The sequence below is a fragment of the Pipistrellus hanaki genome, assembly GCF_964339955.1.
Source record: "Pipistrellus hanaki genome assembly, chromosome: 1".
Taxonomy (NCBI): domain Eukaryota; kingdom Metazoa; phylum Chordata; class Mammalia; order Chiroptera; family Vespertilionidae; genus Pipistrellus; species Pipistrellus hanaki.
The window spans coordinates 54,579,621-54,599,499 of record NC_140503.1 but is presented as its reverse complement, the minus strand read 5'-3'; the positions used below and the strand labels follow the sequence as shown (position 1 = coordinate 54,599,499).

The 19,879-nt window shown below is 41.4% G+C and overlaps 1 protein-coding gene across 1 annotated transcript in view; it reads right to left on the bottom strand.

Annotated features, from left to right (window-relative positions):
- TRPM7 (transient receptor potential cation channel subfamily M member 7) overlaps positions 1-17,491 on the bottom strand; it is a 114,973-nt gene extending 97,482 nt beyond the window's left edge. The window contains exon 1 of the mRNA XM_084894040.1: positions 17,212-17,491. Coding sequence (XP_084750166.1) covers positions 17,212-17,214 — 3 coding nt within the window. The 5' untranslated portion in view covers positions 17,215-17,491. The remainder of the gene's footprint in view (positions 1-17,211) is intronic.
- Positions 17,492-19,879: the final 2,388 nt, after the last annotated feature.

The following is a 19,879-nucleotide window of genomic DNA, read 5'->3' as shown; positions in this document are numbered from 1 at the left end:
ATGCTAGTACCACTGTAAAACTGGACTTCTCATGTCCTGTTGTTTTAATCAACACTGTTTTTGCAGCTTTTGGATTAACAGTTTTATTTCCAACCATATCGAAATTTATAGGAGTTTCATCCATATTTCCGATCTGACTTAATGCATAGCCATGTTTCTTGCGCTGTTGTATTACATATTGATGGAAAAGACTTACTTTGCCGTCAAGATCTGCAAGTAATTTTTGTGCAATTTTGGTCTTTTGCCTCAGTACCAGATTGTGCCTTTCCAAGAACCTAGTACTCCAGGATACAGTGGCCTTAAATCCTTTGCTGTTATCTGGATTAGATTTGGCCCACTGAAGTGCAAACATACGTATTTTGTTTCATGTCACTACATAACCATTTTGACGATGTTCAAGAACCATGTCTACTACATGCTTTTCGAGTTCTGGCCAATAAGGGGTGCCTCTTCTTAATGCACACTTACTCCTTGTCATACTCTTTAATGCATCTTCATTTGCTTTCCAGTCTCGGACCATCTTTTTTATTACTCCATATTGTCTTGCCGCAGCACAGTTATTGTGTTCCTTGGCAAAGTTTACAACTTTCAGTTTGAAACTGGCTTCAAATTTCCTTCTTCTTGCTGGAGCCATGATGGGTTCTTTTCTACCAGCCATTTGTTGTACACCCACTAATCTTTTAGGCCGGGGTTATATAGTACTGTAGCTTCAGCTACACACAGAATGTTCTATTACGGTACCTTTTAACTCACTGTATGTGTCCTGATACAGCAGCTTTGGCTACACAGAATGTTCCTGTGCTGCAACTGTATGTACCACGGTGAGCCAATCACAACAAGCAAAAGTTCAAAAGTTATAATAGACCGCCTCTCTGACTCTGGCCAATCTGAGCAGGCTTTTTACTAGAACACAGTATATTGTAGCTTCGGGTACAGAACATGTGTAATTTGCATGCATAAAAAGCCTGCTTGGATTGGCTGAGCTAGAGAGGCGGTCCAAGCAGCCTTGCAATGATAGGTGCAGGATCGAGTTGGAAAATTCGTTTAGCGGCATATCCGGACGATTTTCGGGATATACTCGGTGTATAAGACCACCCCCGATTTTCGGTTGACTTTTTTCCATTTCAAAAGTCGTCTTATACGCCGGAAAATACGGTATATTCCAAGGGACTGTTGGGGACTGCCGGACTGGGCTCCCCTGACCTGGCAGCCTCTACTGCTGCTGAAATCTCTCCCGGAACCGGTTCTGTTACAGAGACAGCGGCATCTTGAAGGGGAGAGTGGCTGTGATCAGAAGCCTAACCTTACCCTCACCAGAAAGAACTGGATACCTGTCTGGACCCTACAATCACAACACCCCAGGACCAGCTGCGCAAATATGCGGACTTGGATGAGCTCTGCACCTTCTCATGGAAAGGTCAGATTTCGCCCAGAGAAAGGTGAGGTCTGCCATCCAGGCTGAAGGGAGAAAACGCATGCACCAGAATCTAAAGGTTCAGAGGAAGTCTGTGCCCCACAAAATCCACGGACATTGGGGCCAGGATAGTCTGCAAATGTGGAAGTGGGTCCACAGGGCTTCTGACAGAAGGGAAATCTAGAAATCAACTCATAGCTTGGCTGGGCACAAAAAGGGAGCCTGAAGCTTTAACAGTAAACCAGCTACGCTGTTCCAGAGGAATAAGATGTGCACAGAGACATGAGCAGAGTCGAGCACAGTGCCAGGGCAAAAAAGTTGCGAGTTCACACACATACTCTGGCTCTAACTTTCCAAATATTCATCTGGAATAAAAAAATTTTTAAAAATACCCCATTTAGCCACAACTATCCTGAGAAAGAACAACAAAGTTGGAAGGATCACAATACCAGACATCAAGCTATATTACAAGCCACGGTTCTCAAAACTGCCTGGTACTGGCACAAGAACAGACATATAGACCAACGGAACAGAATAGAGCGCCCAGAAACTGACCCAAGCCATTATACTCAATATTTGACAAAGGCAGAGCACACAATGGAGTCAAAACAATCTCTTTAATGGTGCTGGGAAGTTTGGTCAGATACATGCAAAGAAATGAAACTAGATCACAACTTATAACATACACAAAAACAAACTCAAAATGGCTAAAGGACTTGAACGTAAGACTGGAAACCACTAAAATCCTACAAGACTCCAAAGGCAGAAAAATTGCAGACATATGTCGTAGCAATATCTTTTTAAAAAATATATATTTTATTGATATTTTACAGAGAGGAAGAGAGAGGGATAGAAAGTTAGAAACATCAATGAGAGAGAAACATCGATCAGCTGCCTCTTGCATGCCTCCTACTGGGGATGTGCCCACAACCAAGGTACATGCCCTTGAACCAGAATCAAACCCGGGACCTTTCAGTCCACAGGACGACACTCTATCCACTGAGCCAAACCAGTTAGGGCCATAGCAATATCTTTACAGACACAGATCCTAGGGCAAGAGAGCCTAAGGAGAAAATAAACAAATGGCACTACCTCAAAATAAAAAGCTCCTGCACAGCAAAAGAAACCATCAATAAAACAAGAAGAAAGCACACTGCATGGGAGAACATATTTGCCAATGTTATCAGCGATAAGGGTTTAATCTCCAACATTTATAAGGAACTCATACAACTTCACAAAAGAAAGATAAACAATCCAATAAAAAAAAGGGGGGGGGCAATAGATTTAAATAGACGCTTTTCAAAAGAGGACATTCAGAAGGCCAAGAGACATATGAAAACATGCTCAAAGTCACTAAACATCCAAGAGATGCAAATCAATACAGGAATGTGATACCATCTCACACCTGTCAGAATGGCTATCATCAACAAATCAATAAATGAAAGTGCTGGAGAGGTTGTGGAGAAAAAGGAACCCTCCTGCACTGCTGGTGGGAATGCAGACTGGTGCAGCCACTGTGGAAAACAGTATGGTGTTTCCTCAAAAATTAAAAAATGGAACTGCCATTTGACCCAATAGTCCCCTCCTAGGAATAGATCCTAAGAAAACAGAAGCCCCAATCAGAAAGAATATATGCACCCCTATGTTCATAGCAGCACAATTTACAATAGCTAAAATTTGGAAACAACTATCAGCAGATGAGTGGATTAGAAAACTATGGTATATCTACACAATGGAATAATATGCTGCTATAAAAAAGAAGGAATTCTTACCATTTGCATCAGCATGGATGGAACTGGAGAGCATTAACGCTAAGTGGAAATAAGCCAGTCAGTGAAAGAAAAGTACCACATGATCTCACTCATTTATGGATAATAAAGAACATTATAACCTGATGAACAAAAAGATACAGAGGAAGAGAAACATCAGACAGACTGTCAATTACAGCGGGAAGGCTGGGGTGGGGGGGGGGGGGGTAAGAGATCAACCGAAGGACTTGTATGCATACATATAAGCATAACCAACGGACACCAAGACACTGGTGGGGGGGCAGAGTAGGGAATGCTGGGGAAAGGTCAATTGGGGGGTGGGGGGGGAGAGACATATGGCCAAAACAGGTTTGGCTCAGTGGATAGAGCATGGGTCTGCGGACTGAAAGATCCCAGGTTCGATTCCAGTCAAGGGCATGTGCATTGATTGCGGACACATCCCCAGTAGGAAGTGTGAGGGAGGCAGCAGATCGATGTTTCTCTCTCATCGATGATTCTAACTCTCTATCCCTCTCCCCTCCTCTCTGTAAAAAAATCAATAAAATATACTTTTAAAAAAAAAAGGAGATATATGTACAACTATTGTAATACTTTAAACAAAAAACAAAACAAAAAAGAATAAAACAACTGCACAGCTGAGATGTGGCTCAGTGGTTGAGCGTCGACCTATGAACAGAAGGTCACAGTTTGATTCCTGGTCAAGGCACACGCCCTGTTGCAGACTCAATCCCCAGTAGGGGGTGTGCAGGAGGCAGCCGATTAGTGATTCTCATCATTGATTTTTCTCTCTCTCTCTCTCCCTCCCTCTCTAAAATCAATAAAAATGTTTTTTAAAAGAATAAAACAACTGAGCAGATATTTGAAGGAGACAGAGTTTAAAATGTGAGTACAGTCAATTCAGACTGCCATAACAAATACCATATGATTAGGTGATATAAACAACCAAATTTCATTTTTTCACAGTTCTAGAAACTGGAATCTAAGATCAAGGTGCCAGCAGGGTTAGTGTCTGGTGAGTGTGCTCTACCTGGGTTGCAGACAGCTGTCCTTTCACTTGTGTCCTCACACAGTGGAAAGAGAGAGCAAGTTCTCTAGTGTCTTACAAGGGCCATAGCTTCATGACCTCATCAAATCATAATAATTACCTTCCCAAAGGCTCCATTTCCAAATAACATCACATTGGGGGTTAATTCTGGGGGAACAATACTTAATTTGGGGGGGATAACACAAACATTCAGTTCATAGCAAATACTTTAACAGAACCCACAGACTCAAGGTTACATTTACAACGTCTACTGTATAATCAAATTATTAGATATAAGAAAAAAACAGAAAATGTGACCTATACTCTAAAGAAAGGGCAAATTAAAAAGGGGTTTGGCTACTAATAAAATGCATATGCTTAAAAAATTAAATACTACAGACCTAGAAACTTCAAGTTATGTGATAAATCTGTACATAGGTCAAAATGCCTGCCAACAATGGCACAGACAATGACAAAGAAAAATTAAAGCTAGCCCAAAGTAAAATGTTGAAATATGCAGGCACTAACTTCCTCTTCCAGAGTCCAACTTATCTGACTATCTGGCACTCTTACAATCCCTTATTCTGAAGTTCTATGCAAACTCTTAATTGGCTGCCAACTACCTAACTACTGAAATGAAATTATCAATAGTTCAGATGTGAATCCTCTGATAGGGTTTTAAAGACACTGTTGAAAAGCCTCTGTGAATGACAGAGTTGCTAAAGTATTGTGTATTCCATCTTATTTTCTGTTCCTTCTATTTTCCTGCTAACCCACGGTAGTTGTTACCCTGATTGTTTAACAGCCCAATATGGCCTCAGATTTGTGGGATAGAAAATAGAAGTGTAGCCGAGACCGGTTTGGCTCAGTGGATAAAGCGTCGGCTTCGGTACTGAAGAGTCCTGGGTTCGATTCCGGTCAAGGGCATGTACAATATCTTGGTTGTGGGCATATCCCCAGTAGGGGGTGTGCAAGAGGCAGCTGATCGATGACTCTCTCTCATCGATGTTTCTAACTCTCTATCTCTCTCCCTTCCTCTCTGTACAAAATCAATAAAATATATTTTTAAAAAAGAAAATAGAAGTATAAACAACTGTTATCATAGCATATGATGGAGTCCAAGATATTAAATAATTGAAGACTAGACACAGTCTAAAAAATGGCGAACCTCAATTTAGCTCAAACAGTAGTTTCTTCCTCAGGTATTCTTGAGAAAGTCTTAGCTAGACTTTTATTAAAGTCTAGCTAATATTTTATTATTAGAGAGAATCCAAGATGGCTGCACACAGCTGCACCCAACAACTTAAATAAAATACAACTAGCCACAGACGCACACAACAATTTAAATAAAATACAACTAAAATATAAAATGGACATTACCCAGAACTACAGGAAAGTCGACTGACTGGAAATCCTACAACGAGAAGCAAGGAGAAAACCAGAAGGAAGAGCGGAGGAGCTGCAAAAGCCTAAGGTACAGAGACACAAGGCGGGCGCAGAGAGGACGGAGCCGGAGAGGAGGGGCAGCTGAGTGCCTGGCTGGTGTTCCCTAGCAGGAAGGAGATAAAAGCTCTGACTGTGTTGAACCCCAGACCCGACAGCGCTGAACCCCAGTTCTAGGCCAGACCCTGGGGACCCAGGCTCAAACAGAGGGAGCAGGGACTGTGAGGCGTAATCCCAGAGGAGCAGCGAAAGGCAGAGCCCCCGGAGGCGCGCACATTGCGCGCAGTGAAGGAACGGTTGGCTATGCCGCGGGATTGCCCTGGCGGGAAGGAGATGGGCTCCAGACTGCTCTGAACACCACCTCCAACTCCACTTCCAACAGAACTGAACCCCAGTTCCGGGCTCATTGGGGGAGAGCCTAGACTGTTTGGTAGCAGGCAAAAATCGAGGGCACCTTACTCTCAGAGGTGCTTGCAGTGAGTACTAAAAGACCCTAGGGAATACTGAGACTCAGGAGCCCCATAGGGCGGGGCTGACGGAAGCCAAGGCTGTAGGCTCCACCCTGAAACCCCGCCCCATCAGGGAAGCTGCGAAAATGCTGAGACAATGAAATAGATCACAAACGAAAGAAATGGAGGACAAAAAGCGACGATATAGAGTTCAAATCTACACTTATAAGGTTTTTCAAAAATTTCCTAGAAAAGGTCGATAAGGCCTATGAGGATATGAAAAGGGATCAACTAGAATTAATAAGGAATCAACAAGAAATAATAAGGGATCAACAAGAAATAAAGAATACATTGTCTGAAATAAAAAATATTATACAGAGTCCTAAAAACAGAATGGAAGATCGCAAGAATCAAGTCAAAGATTTGGAACATAAAGAGCCAGAAGACACTCCTCCACAGAAGCTAGAATGCAAGAGAATCCAGAAAATTGAAGATAATATAAGAAACCTCTGGGACAACTTCAAGCAAACCAACATCAGAATTATGGGGGTCCCAGAAAAAGAGAGCAAGATATCGAAAACATACTGAAAGAAATAGTGACAGAAAACTTCCCCCACCTGGTGAAAGAATTAGACTTATAAGTCCAGGAAGCGCATAGAACTCCAAACAAAAGGAATCCAAAGAGGACGACACCAAGACAAATCATAATTAAAATTCCAAGAGCAAAAGACAAAGAGAGAATATTAAAAGCAGCAAGAGAAAAGCAGGTAGTTACCTATAAAGGAGCACCTATACGATTGTCAGCTGATTTTTCAACAGAAACCATGCAGGCCAGATGGGAATGGCAAGAAATATTCAAGGTGATGAATAGTAAGAACCTACAGCCAAAAATACTCTACCCAGCAAAGCTATCACTCAGAATCGAAGGCCAGATAAAGAGCTTCACTAATAAAATAAAATAAAAAAAGCTAAAGGAGTTCATCACCACCAAACCAGAATTATATGAATTTCTGAAGGGGGTTCTTTCGGAAGAGAAAGTAAATAAAGATAAAAACTATGAACAACAAATACGTAACTATCAACAAGTGAATCTAAAAACCAAGAAAATTAAAAACAAAAACAAAAACTGATGAACAATATTAACTTTTGAATATAATAGATCAGAGGTATGGAAGGGGAGTGAATTGACAATTCTTGGGGAAAAGGGGCGAGGGGGATGTGGGAAGAGACTGAATATAAACTGTGCACCTATGGATGAGGACAATGGGGGGTGGGAAAAGGGCAGAGGGTGGGGTGGGAACCTGGTGGAGGGGAGCAATGGAGTGTGTGTGGGGGGAACATTTGTAATAATATGAACAATAAAGATTTATTAAAAAAATAAAAATAAAAAATAAAATATATTTTATTAATTTTTTTTCACAGAGAGGAAGAGAGGAGGATAGAGTTAGAAACATTGATGAGAGAGAAACATCGATCATCTGCCTCCTGCATGGCCCCTACTGGGTAGTAGGTACATGTATGTCTGCTATATTATGATTGATCTATCAACTTTTAGAGATATCTGAAATCCATAACAAAAAATACAATTACCAAAGAACTCCAATTATATAAATTTATTTCAAAGTGTTATGTACTTGCAGTCAAATAGTACAACTTAAATTCTTCACTTTTATTCCCATCTTTGTTAAAATATTTTCCCCAAAGCAACAGAATCTGTTAAATTAATTGAATCCATCACACATAGCTAATTCAATACAACTGTTGTTTTGAATCAATTAAAACCTAATACAACTGTTGAAGTTTTCAGATGATGCCACAAAAAAATTAATCTGAGAAAGAAATCTAAAGAAAATATTATTAGGACATTCTCTATTACAAAATTTGAGCATTCATATTGTGAGTAAAACATATCAACCTACTCTCTATCCCTTAGTGTGATGATCAATCTTGTTGATACATTCATCATAGGTTTCTAAGGTTTTTATTGAAAAGTACCCATCACAGCCCTAGCCGGTTTATGGATAGAGCATCAGCAGGCAGACTGAAGGGTCCCGGGTTGGATTCCGGTCAAGGGCATCTACCTTGGTTGTAGGCTTGATCTCTGGCCCCAACGCGGGGCACGTGCAAGAGACAATCAATGTGTCTCTCTCACATCAACATTTCTCTCCCCCAATCCCTTCCACTCTCTCTAAAAATCAATGGGAAAGTATCCTCAAGTGAGGATTAAAAAAAAAAGGAGTACCCATCACAAAAATCTATTTAGTTTCTTTTAGTGACTTTTCCAATCTACTAAAAATCTATTCAGACTAATGTCTCTGCACTTTGTCAAAATACAATGTATACAATTGATTTGTGAATAACCTATCCTAAGGTTATTACATACACATTTGGGAATAAATATAATTCTTCTACGTTTTATAGCATTTGAGGAAAGTATAATTTTTTAAAGGTAACACATTTTCCAGTGACCTGAATACCTATCATCTGAGATCTTACAAATATACATATTCATGTCCCAGAATACCAAAGACCCTTGTCCCAATTCTGTAATTTGGCAAGTCAACACCTACACTACCACTTATTAGCCTTATGACCTTGGTTCTCTGTTCCTTATATAAATAACTAGCATCCTGGTGCACAAAATTCATGCAGCTGGGGGAGAAAGGGGGTCCCCTCAGCCCAGACTGCACCCTCTCAAATCTGGGACCCCTTGGGGATGTCCAACTGCTGGTTTAGGCCCGATCCCGGGGATTGGGCCTGGTTACCCAATTTAGCCCCCTGTAAAGTTGTTTGGTCATCCTTCACTAACCCCCCCTGCCCGCCTGGTTGCCCCACATAGCCTGCTGTTCAGTCATTTGGTCATCCCTCACTAACCCTTCTGCCAGCCTGGTCATAGGCAGCCATCTTTGTTTGGGCGTGACAGTCAATTTGCATATTACTTCTTTATTATATAGGAGGATAAAGGGGAAAACAGTAAAGTAACTCACAGATTTCTTGAGAGTACTATATGCAATTGTCATATGTAAAGAATTTAGAGCAATGGCCCCAACTAAATGCTAATGTTACCTAATATGAAAATTTGTCTAAAGCCTATTAAACTCTTCTTAGTCAAAAGTACATTCTGGGTATTGGGTAAGGTAAATTATACTCAAGACAAAGAAGATCACTGTGTCATACTAAAGTGTAATTTATAGTCCAATATTTCTAGACTGGTTAATCCTTCTCCAGTCTCCTCATAGCAACAGTCTGTTTCTTTTTTTTTTTTTTTTTTTTTTAAATATATTTTATTGATTTTGTACAGAGAAGAAGGGAGAGAGATAGAGAGTTAGAAACATCAATGAGAGAGAGTCATCGATCAGCCGCCTCTTGCACAGCCCCCACCGGGGATATGCCCGCAACCAAGGCACATGCCCCTGTCCGGAATCGAACCCGGGACCCTCAGTCCCCAAGCCGACGTTCTATCCATTGAGCCAAACCAGTCTCGGCAACAGTCTATTTCTCAAGATAACTTTCCTTCTATCATTCCCATTCCCAAATATCAGAGGAAAGTAGGTAGGCAAGCCTATTAAATCTCACTTTGTACAAATTTTTCAATCAATGAACTCTGGGCTCAAGGTTGTTCTACTCCTGATAACATCTTAGCTCAAAAGCTTTTCTTCTTTCCACAAGGAGCTGGGTTTCCAAAGGTTGAAATTTGGCAGCTGGATTACGCTATTAACATGTTTTTATGATGCAAAGCTGGACATATTGTGTTTCACAGACTTTAATTCTAGCATTGCTCCTCGGGTTAAGCAGAGGAAAAATTATCAGCAGCCTTCTATAGTCAGAGAGTTTAAAAGTGATGCTCACAAAGGAGTGTGACTTGGAAAAGATGCTTAGGTGAAGAGCCAAGTCTACCAACTTCAAAGAATTATTTACCTCCATATACAGAATTTTCTTCAACAAGGTTCTAAAACACTTCAATGGTCATGAAGCTAATCACTCATTCCCAAAAAACATCAGACCAATTCTCTATATCCAAGATGAACTGACCCAAGAGTCAACAAAATATTAAAAGTACGAACTGAGCCCTCGATGGTTTTGCTCAGTGGATAGAGCACTGACCTGCGGACTGAAAGGTCTCAGGTTTGATTCCAGTCAATGGTATGTACCTTGATTGCAGGCACATCTCTAGTAGGAGGTGTGAAGGAGGCAGCTGATGTTTCTCTCTCATCAATGTTTCTAACTCTATCCCTCTCCCTTCCTCTCTGTAAAAAAGCACTAAAATATATATATTTTAAAAGTAATAATTTAATTCAAGTTAGAATCAGTCATTTTATAAGATAAACTAGAATATGTCTAATTCTCCAAGTCAAACATTTCACTCATATTCAACTAATCTAGTAATTGCAACAGTGACACTCATAAGTTCTTTTATATAAATTCACATAAATGACTCAGTTCAAATCCCATAGACAGCCATAGATGCCCATATACTAAACTAATTTTAACTTCTCTGAATTTTGCCTCCAGTTGCCAAACTTAAAACAGGCATTTAAGGAGAAGTCACTTAAAATTAAAAAAAAATTGTAACACCCTGGCCAGTGTGGCTCAGTTGGAGCGTCATCCCATATACCAAAAAAAAAAAAAAATGGCAAGTTTGATTCCTAGACAAGGCATATACCGAGGTTGCAGGTTTGAACCCTGGTCAGGCCACATGTGGGAGACAACAGATTACGTTTCTCTTCTCTCTCACATGGATGTTTCTCTTTCTCCCTTCTTCTCTCAAAAATCAATTTTAAAAAATTATAACAAATATAGTTATATCAACAATCATCAATAGCTACTAAAACTATTATGTGAATGTATGATAGTGAACTTCACAACTGAAAGATCAGGTGGCTGACAACATGAACCTATTGGTCAAACTTACATCAAAAAAAGAAAAACAGCCCTAGCCGGTTTGGCTCAGTGGATAGAACATCGACCTGTAAACCAAAGGGTCCCCAGATTCCATTCTAGTCAAGGGCACATACCTCAGTTACAAACTCCTCCCTGGCCCAGGCCCTGGTCGGGTCTTGTGCAGAAGGCAACCAATCGATGTGTTTCTCCTCAATGGAAAAATATCCTCGGGTGAGGATTAAAAAAAGGGAAAATAACCAGACATGTGCCTCTAATGGATGCAATACAAAGTACACAGCACTACCTGTTAAGTATTCTTGCCAAAATATCAAACTAGAATCTGAGTCTTTAGAATAACCACTAGGTAATAGGAAATTCAGAAGAGAAAAGAACATGTTACATGGACGCAGTCAACAAAATTCAAACTGTGGGAATTTCTACAGGGCAAATGATCTAGATTTTGTTCATTAAATAAATGGTAAATGACAAGACAAAAAAAGAGGTATTTGTCAACAGATGTGTGGAATTCTTTAGATCCTGATGTAAAAAGCTTACTGAAAAAAACATGAGACAGAGAAATACGCTGAATATTTAACTATATTAAAGAATTATTAATTTTTAGATGTGTTAATATTTCAGATGTGTTAAGAGTCCTTATCTTTTTAGTGATGCATGCAATGAACTATTTATAGATGAAATATATCTAGGATTTGCTTTTGAATTAGAGTTGATCCCCTTATCTGCAGTTTTGCTTTCAATTCAGATATCCAAGGTCAATCGTGATAAAAAAAATATTAGAGAATTCAAAAAATAGTTCATAAGTTTTAAATTGAATGCCATTCTGAATAGCATGCTGAAATTTCTCAGTGTTCTACTCCATCCTTCCCGGGATGTGAATCATCCCTTTGTCCATATCTATACTGTATATGCCACCTGCCCGTTACTCAGTAGCCTTCTCGGTTATCAGACTTGTGTGTGTGTGTGTGTGTGTGTGTGTGTGTGTGTGTGTGTGAGAAAGGGGGGGGGGGAGGAAGGGGGACCATATTCACATAATTTTTATAACTATACTGTTATAATGTTCTATTGTATTATTGTTGTTAATCTCTTACTGTGCCTAATTTGAAAATTAAACTTTATCATAGGAAAAAACATAGAATAGTGTTCATTACTATTCACAGTATCAGGCATCAAGTGGGGGTCTTAAACATATGCCTGGAGAATAAGAGGGGATTACTATATCCAGTTAAGGAGAAGTGGGAAGGATAATAGAAAAAACAAAATTTATGTTTCCAACTGTTGAAACTGATCATGGGTATATGGTGATTAACTTTACTATTTTATCTTTGTATATTTGAAATCTCCTATATTAGAATGTTACAGAAAGAGAATATCATAACACTAGATCAAAAATATCTATCATTAGCCGAAATCGGTTTGGCTCAGTGGATAGAGCGTCGGTCTGGGACTGAAAAGTCCCAGGTTCGATTCCGGTCAAGGGCATGTACCTTGGCTACGGGCACATCCCCAGTGAGGAGTGTGCAGGAAGCAGTTGATCGATGTTTCTCTCTCATTGATGTTTCTAACTATCTCTCTCCCTTCCTCTATGTAAAAAAAATCAATAAAATATTATATATATATCATATATATATATATATATATCATTAGTAGAATTCTCACAAAAATTTTACAGGTGCTTGATTCAATAGATCTTTACTTAAAAGTCAAAAGCTAAAATGCGTCCTAACTGGTTTGGCTTAGTGGATAGAGCACCAGCCTGTGGACTGAAAGGTCCCACGATCGATTCAGTCAAGGGCATTTACCTCGGTTGCAGGCACATTCCAAGTAGGGGATGTGCAGGAGGCAGCTGATGGATGTTTCTCTCTTGTCAATGTTTCTAACTCTCTATCCCTCTCCCTTCCTTTCTGTAAAAATCAATAAAATATACATATATATAAAAAAGCTAAAATGCACATTTTAGCCCTAGCTACTTTGGCTCAGTGGATAGAGCATCAGCCTGTGGACTGAGGGGTTCCAGGTTCGATTCTGGTCAAGAGCACATACCCAGGTTGCAGGCTCAATTCTCTAGTAATGGGCGTACAGAAGGCAGCCAATCAATGATTCTCTTTCATCATTGATATTTCTGTCTCTCTCACTTTCTCCCTTCCTCTCTGAAACCAATAAGAATATATTTTTAAAAATAAATATAATAATAAAATGCACATTTTAAAAATATATATTTTATTGATTTTTTTTACAGAGAGGAAGGTAGAGGGATAGAGTTAGAAACATCGATGAGAGAGAATCATCTATCAGTTGCCTCTTGCACACCCCCCACTGGGGATGTGCCCGCAACCACGGTACATGTCCTTGACTGGAATCAAACCCGGGACCTTTCAGTCTGCAGGCCAATGCTCTATCCACTGAGCCAAACCAGGTAGGGCAAAAATGCACATTTTAAGTATTGCCTTAGTATTACATTTGCACATATTAAATTATGACTTCAACTATTATATGTTTTCATTTTCTGTCTGGTCATTATTGACATTTGCCAACACACACAGGCACACACATTACTCCACAAAAGTAACCAAGTTCTGAATATTCTAACTCCTAAACATTTCAACCTGTTTTTTGTTTTTTTTTTTACTTCATTTCAAGCTCTCAATATTTTGGTCAGTTTTGCTATAGCCTATTTATGGGTCTCTCTCTTCAGTTTTAGCATGCCAGTTCATCCTATGTATTGTTTTCTTAAGTGGCCCCCTAGTATCTTCAGAATAAAATCCAAACTCCTTTGCATTACATACATTTCCCTCAAAAATCTATCTGATCCTTGCCTATTTTAATAGCACTCTCATCAGTACCCTATATAATCCCATATTCCATTCATTTTAAAATATGTACAGGCATATCTAATTCATTATACTTGCCTTACTACACTTAGCAAACACTGCTTTATTTGTTTGACAAATTGAAGGTAAGACCCTTCACTAGCAAGACTGTAAGATGATTTTTGCATTTTTAGCAATCAAGTATTTTTAAATTAAAGTATGTAATGCTATCACACACTCAATAGACTACAGTATAGTATAAACATAACTTCTATATGCACTGGGAAACCAAAATATTTGTGTTACTTGCTGTATTGCAATACTATTACGGTGGTCTGGAACAGAACCCAAAATATCTCCAAGGTATGCCTGTACAGTACCTAGATAGTCGTTTCCAGAATAAACTAAGGATGCTCTTCTCTTCTAAGGCTCAGTTCCCTCAGAGCAGTGTTTCCCAAAGTGTGGTACGCGTACCCCCAGGGGTACAGAAGAGTTTGGTGGGGGTACGCGTTGCAACGTGCTTAGTTGCACCTAATTCTATGTTCTCATGAGTACTAAGGGTACTCGGCTTTACGAAAATTATACAATAGAAGGGGTACACATATGTCAAGTTTGGGAAACACTGCCTTAGAGTAAAGTCACCAATTTAATGCCCCTTCTAACTCTAGGTTAATTCCAACTCCTACTAACTCTAGAAGATTCATCTCTACTATCAGCATCTTTGCAAACCTACTGACATCCTTTTTCCCCTCCATGATTACCCTATACTTTCACAGAATCTATGCAATAGAATTCTTGTTTTGGGGGTATATATATGATGACTATTAAGTATCACAGTGCCTGCAACATAGTAGACACTAAATGTTTGTTTTATGAAGTAATATATGCATCTTCCATTGATGACAAGTAGATCTTTTATAAATAACTAGAATGTAAGCTGTTTTAAAGTGAGAAACTTGTCTAAAATATCTTTGCCATTCCAGGGCCTATCACAGTGCTTGGAATACTATATTAAAAACTAAGTGATTGCCAGATGAATTACACAAATATTTCCAGCAGACATAGTAGATAATTTGGCACATAATTTTAAGTTGGATCTTCTTCTAGTTTTAAACTTGTATTTATTGATAATTTGTTTTACATTGTGTTTTTTTTTTAATGTATTTTTATCAATTTTAGAGAGGAAGGGAGAGGGGAAAGGGGAGAGAGAAACATCAGTGATGAAAATCATCCATCAGTTGCCTAATGCATCCATCCTCCCTTTCTGGGAATCGAGCCCAAAACCCAGGCATATGCCCTAAGAATCGAATCATGACTTCCTAATTCATGCATAGGTGGACTCTCAACCACTGAACCACAACAGTCGGGCTGTTTTGTATTGGTATGTTTTTGTTTTTGTTTTTGTTTGGGGGGGGGGGGCAGTAGACTGATTCATTTTACAGCTTTTTAAAAATGGAGAATATTTTTGTATGCTTTCTTTTAGTTCCAAAAAGAAACTAATTACCAGAAGAAATGCCTTACATAAGCGTTTACAATACGAATTACACAGTGTTGACCTAAAAGTTGAGGTGACTCAACATTTTATCATTATTGGAGATCCTCCTCAGTTTTAGGTTTCACTATAATTTAATTAAAATAAAGAAAATCATAACTCAATAGCAGTCAGGACTCAAATAGTGTAAACAAAATCAGACCCAATTTTAAATTTTAAAGTTAAGAATTTATCCCTGTAGAATCAACAGGATTGCTAACAGCGTATACAACTAAATACTGAGTTCTTAGTATGTGCCACGTACAGTGCTCAATGTATGTTTGGGGATCACATCTATTATTTTTAAGAACATTGGACATAAGCAATAGGATCTGAAGAAACTCAGACCACACTTTAATGTCTGATGTTTGCAGGCTAGGTTTCCAAATATGTAGACAGCATGACATTATGAGGCAGGCTTTGTTAAGAACACCTGAGCCAAGTAAGACTAAGGAATTATAGACTTTCAGTAGAAAGTCACTAGAAACAAAGAGGTGTGGTTGCTTTAAAAAAAAAAAAAAAAAAAACAACACACATTAGGAAGCAACGACTTTGAAGAGGATGAATCATCTTATTTCCATTTTCTAATGTATCTAAAAATTTTTTTCAAAATAATGAATGGGTATGTTTAAGTATATGCTATTTACCATCTAAAAAGAGAAACCTAAACACATCACTTAAAAGTCAATATTAATGGTTTGCTTTTTTCCCCCTTAAACGAAAAGCACTTTGATTCAACTTCCCCCCCCCCCCCCAAAATAGGTTCCCTTAAAATCCATTTAAGAAAAAAAAAAAATTAGCGACGGTAAAGGAACTTAAAATACCCTTCTTTTTAAAATTAGGAAGAAGGTAAAATGGCGTTTTTATTGACTACGTTTCCAGAGAAGGTGGAAAATAGTGGAAGGTGCGCTTTACTCCAAGTATGGCACTTGAATTGGCTTCTACAGTAAACCTGCCGGGCTCCGGCAGAGAGTGTCGTTTGCTTGAAACCTATCAAGTTCAAGTGCTGACCAGAAATCCATACCTCCCTCTTGAAACCCTTGATCCAAATGACTTTCTGTAGAGGAATTTGATTCCTGACCTTAACAACAACAACAAAAAAAGCTCTATCAAGATCTGCATTGCACCGCATCCCTCTCTCCATTCTGCACCTTCGGTTTAAAACGCGACCAAACCTTCTCTAAGGCACCGGATGCGGTAGTTCGACATAAATCCAGACAAACACATCGCCTCGGGACCTAGAGGAGTGCCCCAACAGAGTCCTTAGCTCTTGCTCAAGAAAATCCCAAGCCAGAGCTACCGTCAGTATCGTCCAATCCCTCCCTGCTGGCTCCCAAAGGGAAATGTACCTGTGGAGTGCCCGCTGCGCAGCAAACAAGGCACAGCTCCAACCTCGTGTCCTCTCTCTCCCTTTTGTGTTCCTTCGCAGCCCTCCCTCCCTCCCCGGGCAGAACTTGAGCAGAGCGCTTGGCTCCCTTATCTGCCGGCTCCCGGCGCCAGGAGGACCGCGCTCCCGGGAGATGCCGAGCTCGGAGGCTGAGCGCGGCGGCGGCGCCAGGTCCCCCCCAGCGCGCGCCTCCCCGCTGCCGCGCGGGCTCCTCGCCGCCGGAGCTCCGGCTCCGCGATCCCGCGACGGGCTGTGGCACCAGGTTTGCTCCCGGCGCCCTGCCCCGCGCCCCGGAGTGAACCGCACTCCCGAGCGGCCAGGGCAAGTCCGGAAGTCTCCAGGCAATTCGGGGGGTCCTTCACCCCAGCCAGCGCGGCTCCGCGCACCCCCGGCCCCTGGCCGGGGAAATGCTCCCCGCTCCCTGCCCACAGCCCCCGAGGCCATGTCCCCGCCGCCGGGGACGGACTGCGAGGGAGCAGCAGTACCATTCTCCTCACGGGGCGGACTCCGGAAGGGCAGCAGCTCCTCCTCCTCCTCCTCCGCGGCCTGTAGCCATCTATCGGGAAGCGTCTCCGGAGTCGGCAGCTGAGGCCGCCGGGCAGGGACAGCCCAGGGAAAGCTCAGCACGGACTCAGCTCGGGCGCTAGCAGCAGAAGCCGAGTCTTTCATAATTGTGCGACCAACTCCGCCGGGTGACCCGCCACAGGGACGCGCCCGCGCCCGCCTCCGCAGGCGACGGGGCCGCAGACGGACCACGTGAGAGGCGCGTCGTGTGCGTCGTCGCCGCCCGCCGCCCGCCGCCCGGGTCACGTGAAGGGCGCGCGCTCCCTCCTTCCCGGCGGCCTCCCAGCGCGCCGCGCGCGCACGCCGCTGGCCGAGGGTGTCTCAACCCCACCGCCGCCCGGGAGTCCCGAGACGGGTGGGGTGTTCTCCCCAGATCGCCTCTGGATTCCGAGGCAGGAGCGGCAGGAACTTGTGTCTCTGCTCCGGGAATGACCCCGGAGGAAGCAATCGCTGGAGGCAAAGGTCCCAGGCCCCCGGGATCCAGTCTGGAGTTGCCACGTGCTCTCATCTGCTTTGACCTGGGCCTGGCCTCTGGCTAAGGAAGCTCTCCCGCGGCTTCTCCCAGCGCTTTGTGCCTCAGCGAGGACAGAGGCCTTCAATGGCACTCTCCTCGACCAGAATGCAAAATCGCCTTTACCCCCAGACTTGTTCTTCCTCTGGTTTCTGACAAAAATTATTCTCTCGTCTCTAACTTTGGGCACCATCCTTTCCCTCCAAAGATACCGCCCACAGACACCCATGCCCCCCACACACCTTCACCAGAGACTGCGCGTGGTTCCCGGGTCCAATACATGCCTCTCTTGTCTTTCCCTTTGTTATCACACCAGTCCAGGTTTGACTGTTGGTGATAGTTCACCAAATGGTGCTTTTCACACATCACATTTCTGCTCCCAAGAAAACTTCCAGTTCCTCCACTTCAAGAGTCCCCCCCACTCCCCACACTCTGCTCTTGCCCCCTGAGACTCGATTGGTTGAGCTGGCCCTGTGCACTGAAAGGTTACTGTTTGGATTCCCAGTCAGGGCACATGCCTGGGTTGGGAATGGTTCCCCCTGTAGGGGGCATAAGCAGCCAAAGGTTTTGCACTCCCATCAATGTTTCTCTCTCCCTCTCCCTGCCTCTCTCTAAAAATCAATGAATAAAAAAAAAATAAATAAATAAAAAAAAAAAAAAAAGTTCCTCTGCAACCTGACTCATAACTTTATTGAGGATATTTAGAAAGCTTAGAACCATAAAATATGAACTAAGCCTTGAGGAAGAATTGGAAAGGTATGTAGAGAAGAAGGATGTTCCAGATAAGGAGAACACGTACACAAGGGCGGGGGAGGCATAACCCCATCATATCAACCTTTCTAAGTGTATTACTTGGTCTCCAGTAATAAACCCAAACAGCCTCTTCCCAAGGCATAATTTGAGAATGATCCTGTATGTAAAACCCTTTTTCTGTACTTAAAACCCTTCAGCATCTCCTGTTCTTTTTTTTTTTTTTTTTAAATGAGCCATCTTTTTTGTTTTTTAATTTATTTTATTGATTTTTGTACAGCGTGGAAGGGAGAGAGATAGAGAGTCCGAAACATCAATGAGAGAGAGTCATCAATCAGCTGCCTCTTGCACACCCCCCACCGGGGATATGCCCACAACCAAGGTACATGCCCTTGACCGGAATCGAACCCGGGGCCCTTCAGTCCCCAAGCTGATGCTCTATCCATTGAGCCAAACCCGTCCCAGCCATCTTCTGTTCTTAAGACAAATCCAAATACTTAATATCTGACCCCATTTTATTTTTTTCAGTCTTATCTCTAGTCACTTCTCCTTTTCTCCTTTCTACCCCCTTCAAATATCTATCTTGACTAAACTCAAAGGCACCTTCATTCAATAAATTTTTTGTCACAGAATTATTTATAACTAGAGGCCTGATGCACGAAATTCGTGCAAGAGTAGCTATTCCTTCCCCCGGCTGCCAGCACCGGCTTCTCTCTGGCACCCGGAACCCAGGCCTCCCTCACAGCCCCGGTTGTCCAGAAAGATGTCCAATCTATTTAGCATATTTTTCTTTTATTATTATAGATAGCCAAGATATGGGAGCAACCTAGGTGCCCATAGATAGGTGAGTAGATTAAAAAAAAAAAAAAAAAAAAAAAAAAGATGTGAGATAGCCTATATAATAAAAGGGTAATACTGTATGCAAATTGAATAAACGGTGGGACTCCCATGGCCCCTCACTCTGGCCGGCCCGTCCCCAAAGGCTCCCATTGGTGCAGGCCAACTAGACCCCACCAGTGCACGAATTTGCTCACAGAAACAGAGATCAAACTGATGGTTGCCAGAGGGAAGGGAAGGAAACTAGGATGGGTAAAAAAGGTAAAGGAGAATATAGTCAGTTATGTGAAAATTTTTCATGGTGACAGGTGAGTACTAGACTTAGTGAGTTGGTCACATTGTAAGGTATATAAATATTACTATATTGCATATCGGAAACTAATATATTTTATATCAACTATCTTAAATAACAATATTAAAAAAAAATTTATAAAACACTAAAAAGAAAATATCTTCTTCCACAAAAAAGTTATTTTGTTTTACTCTACCCC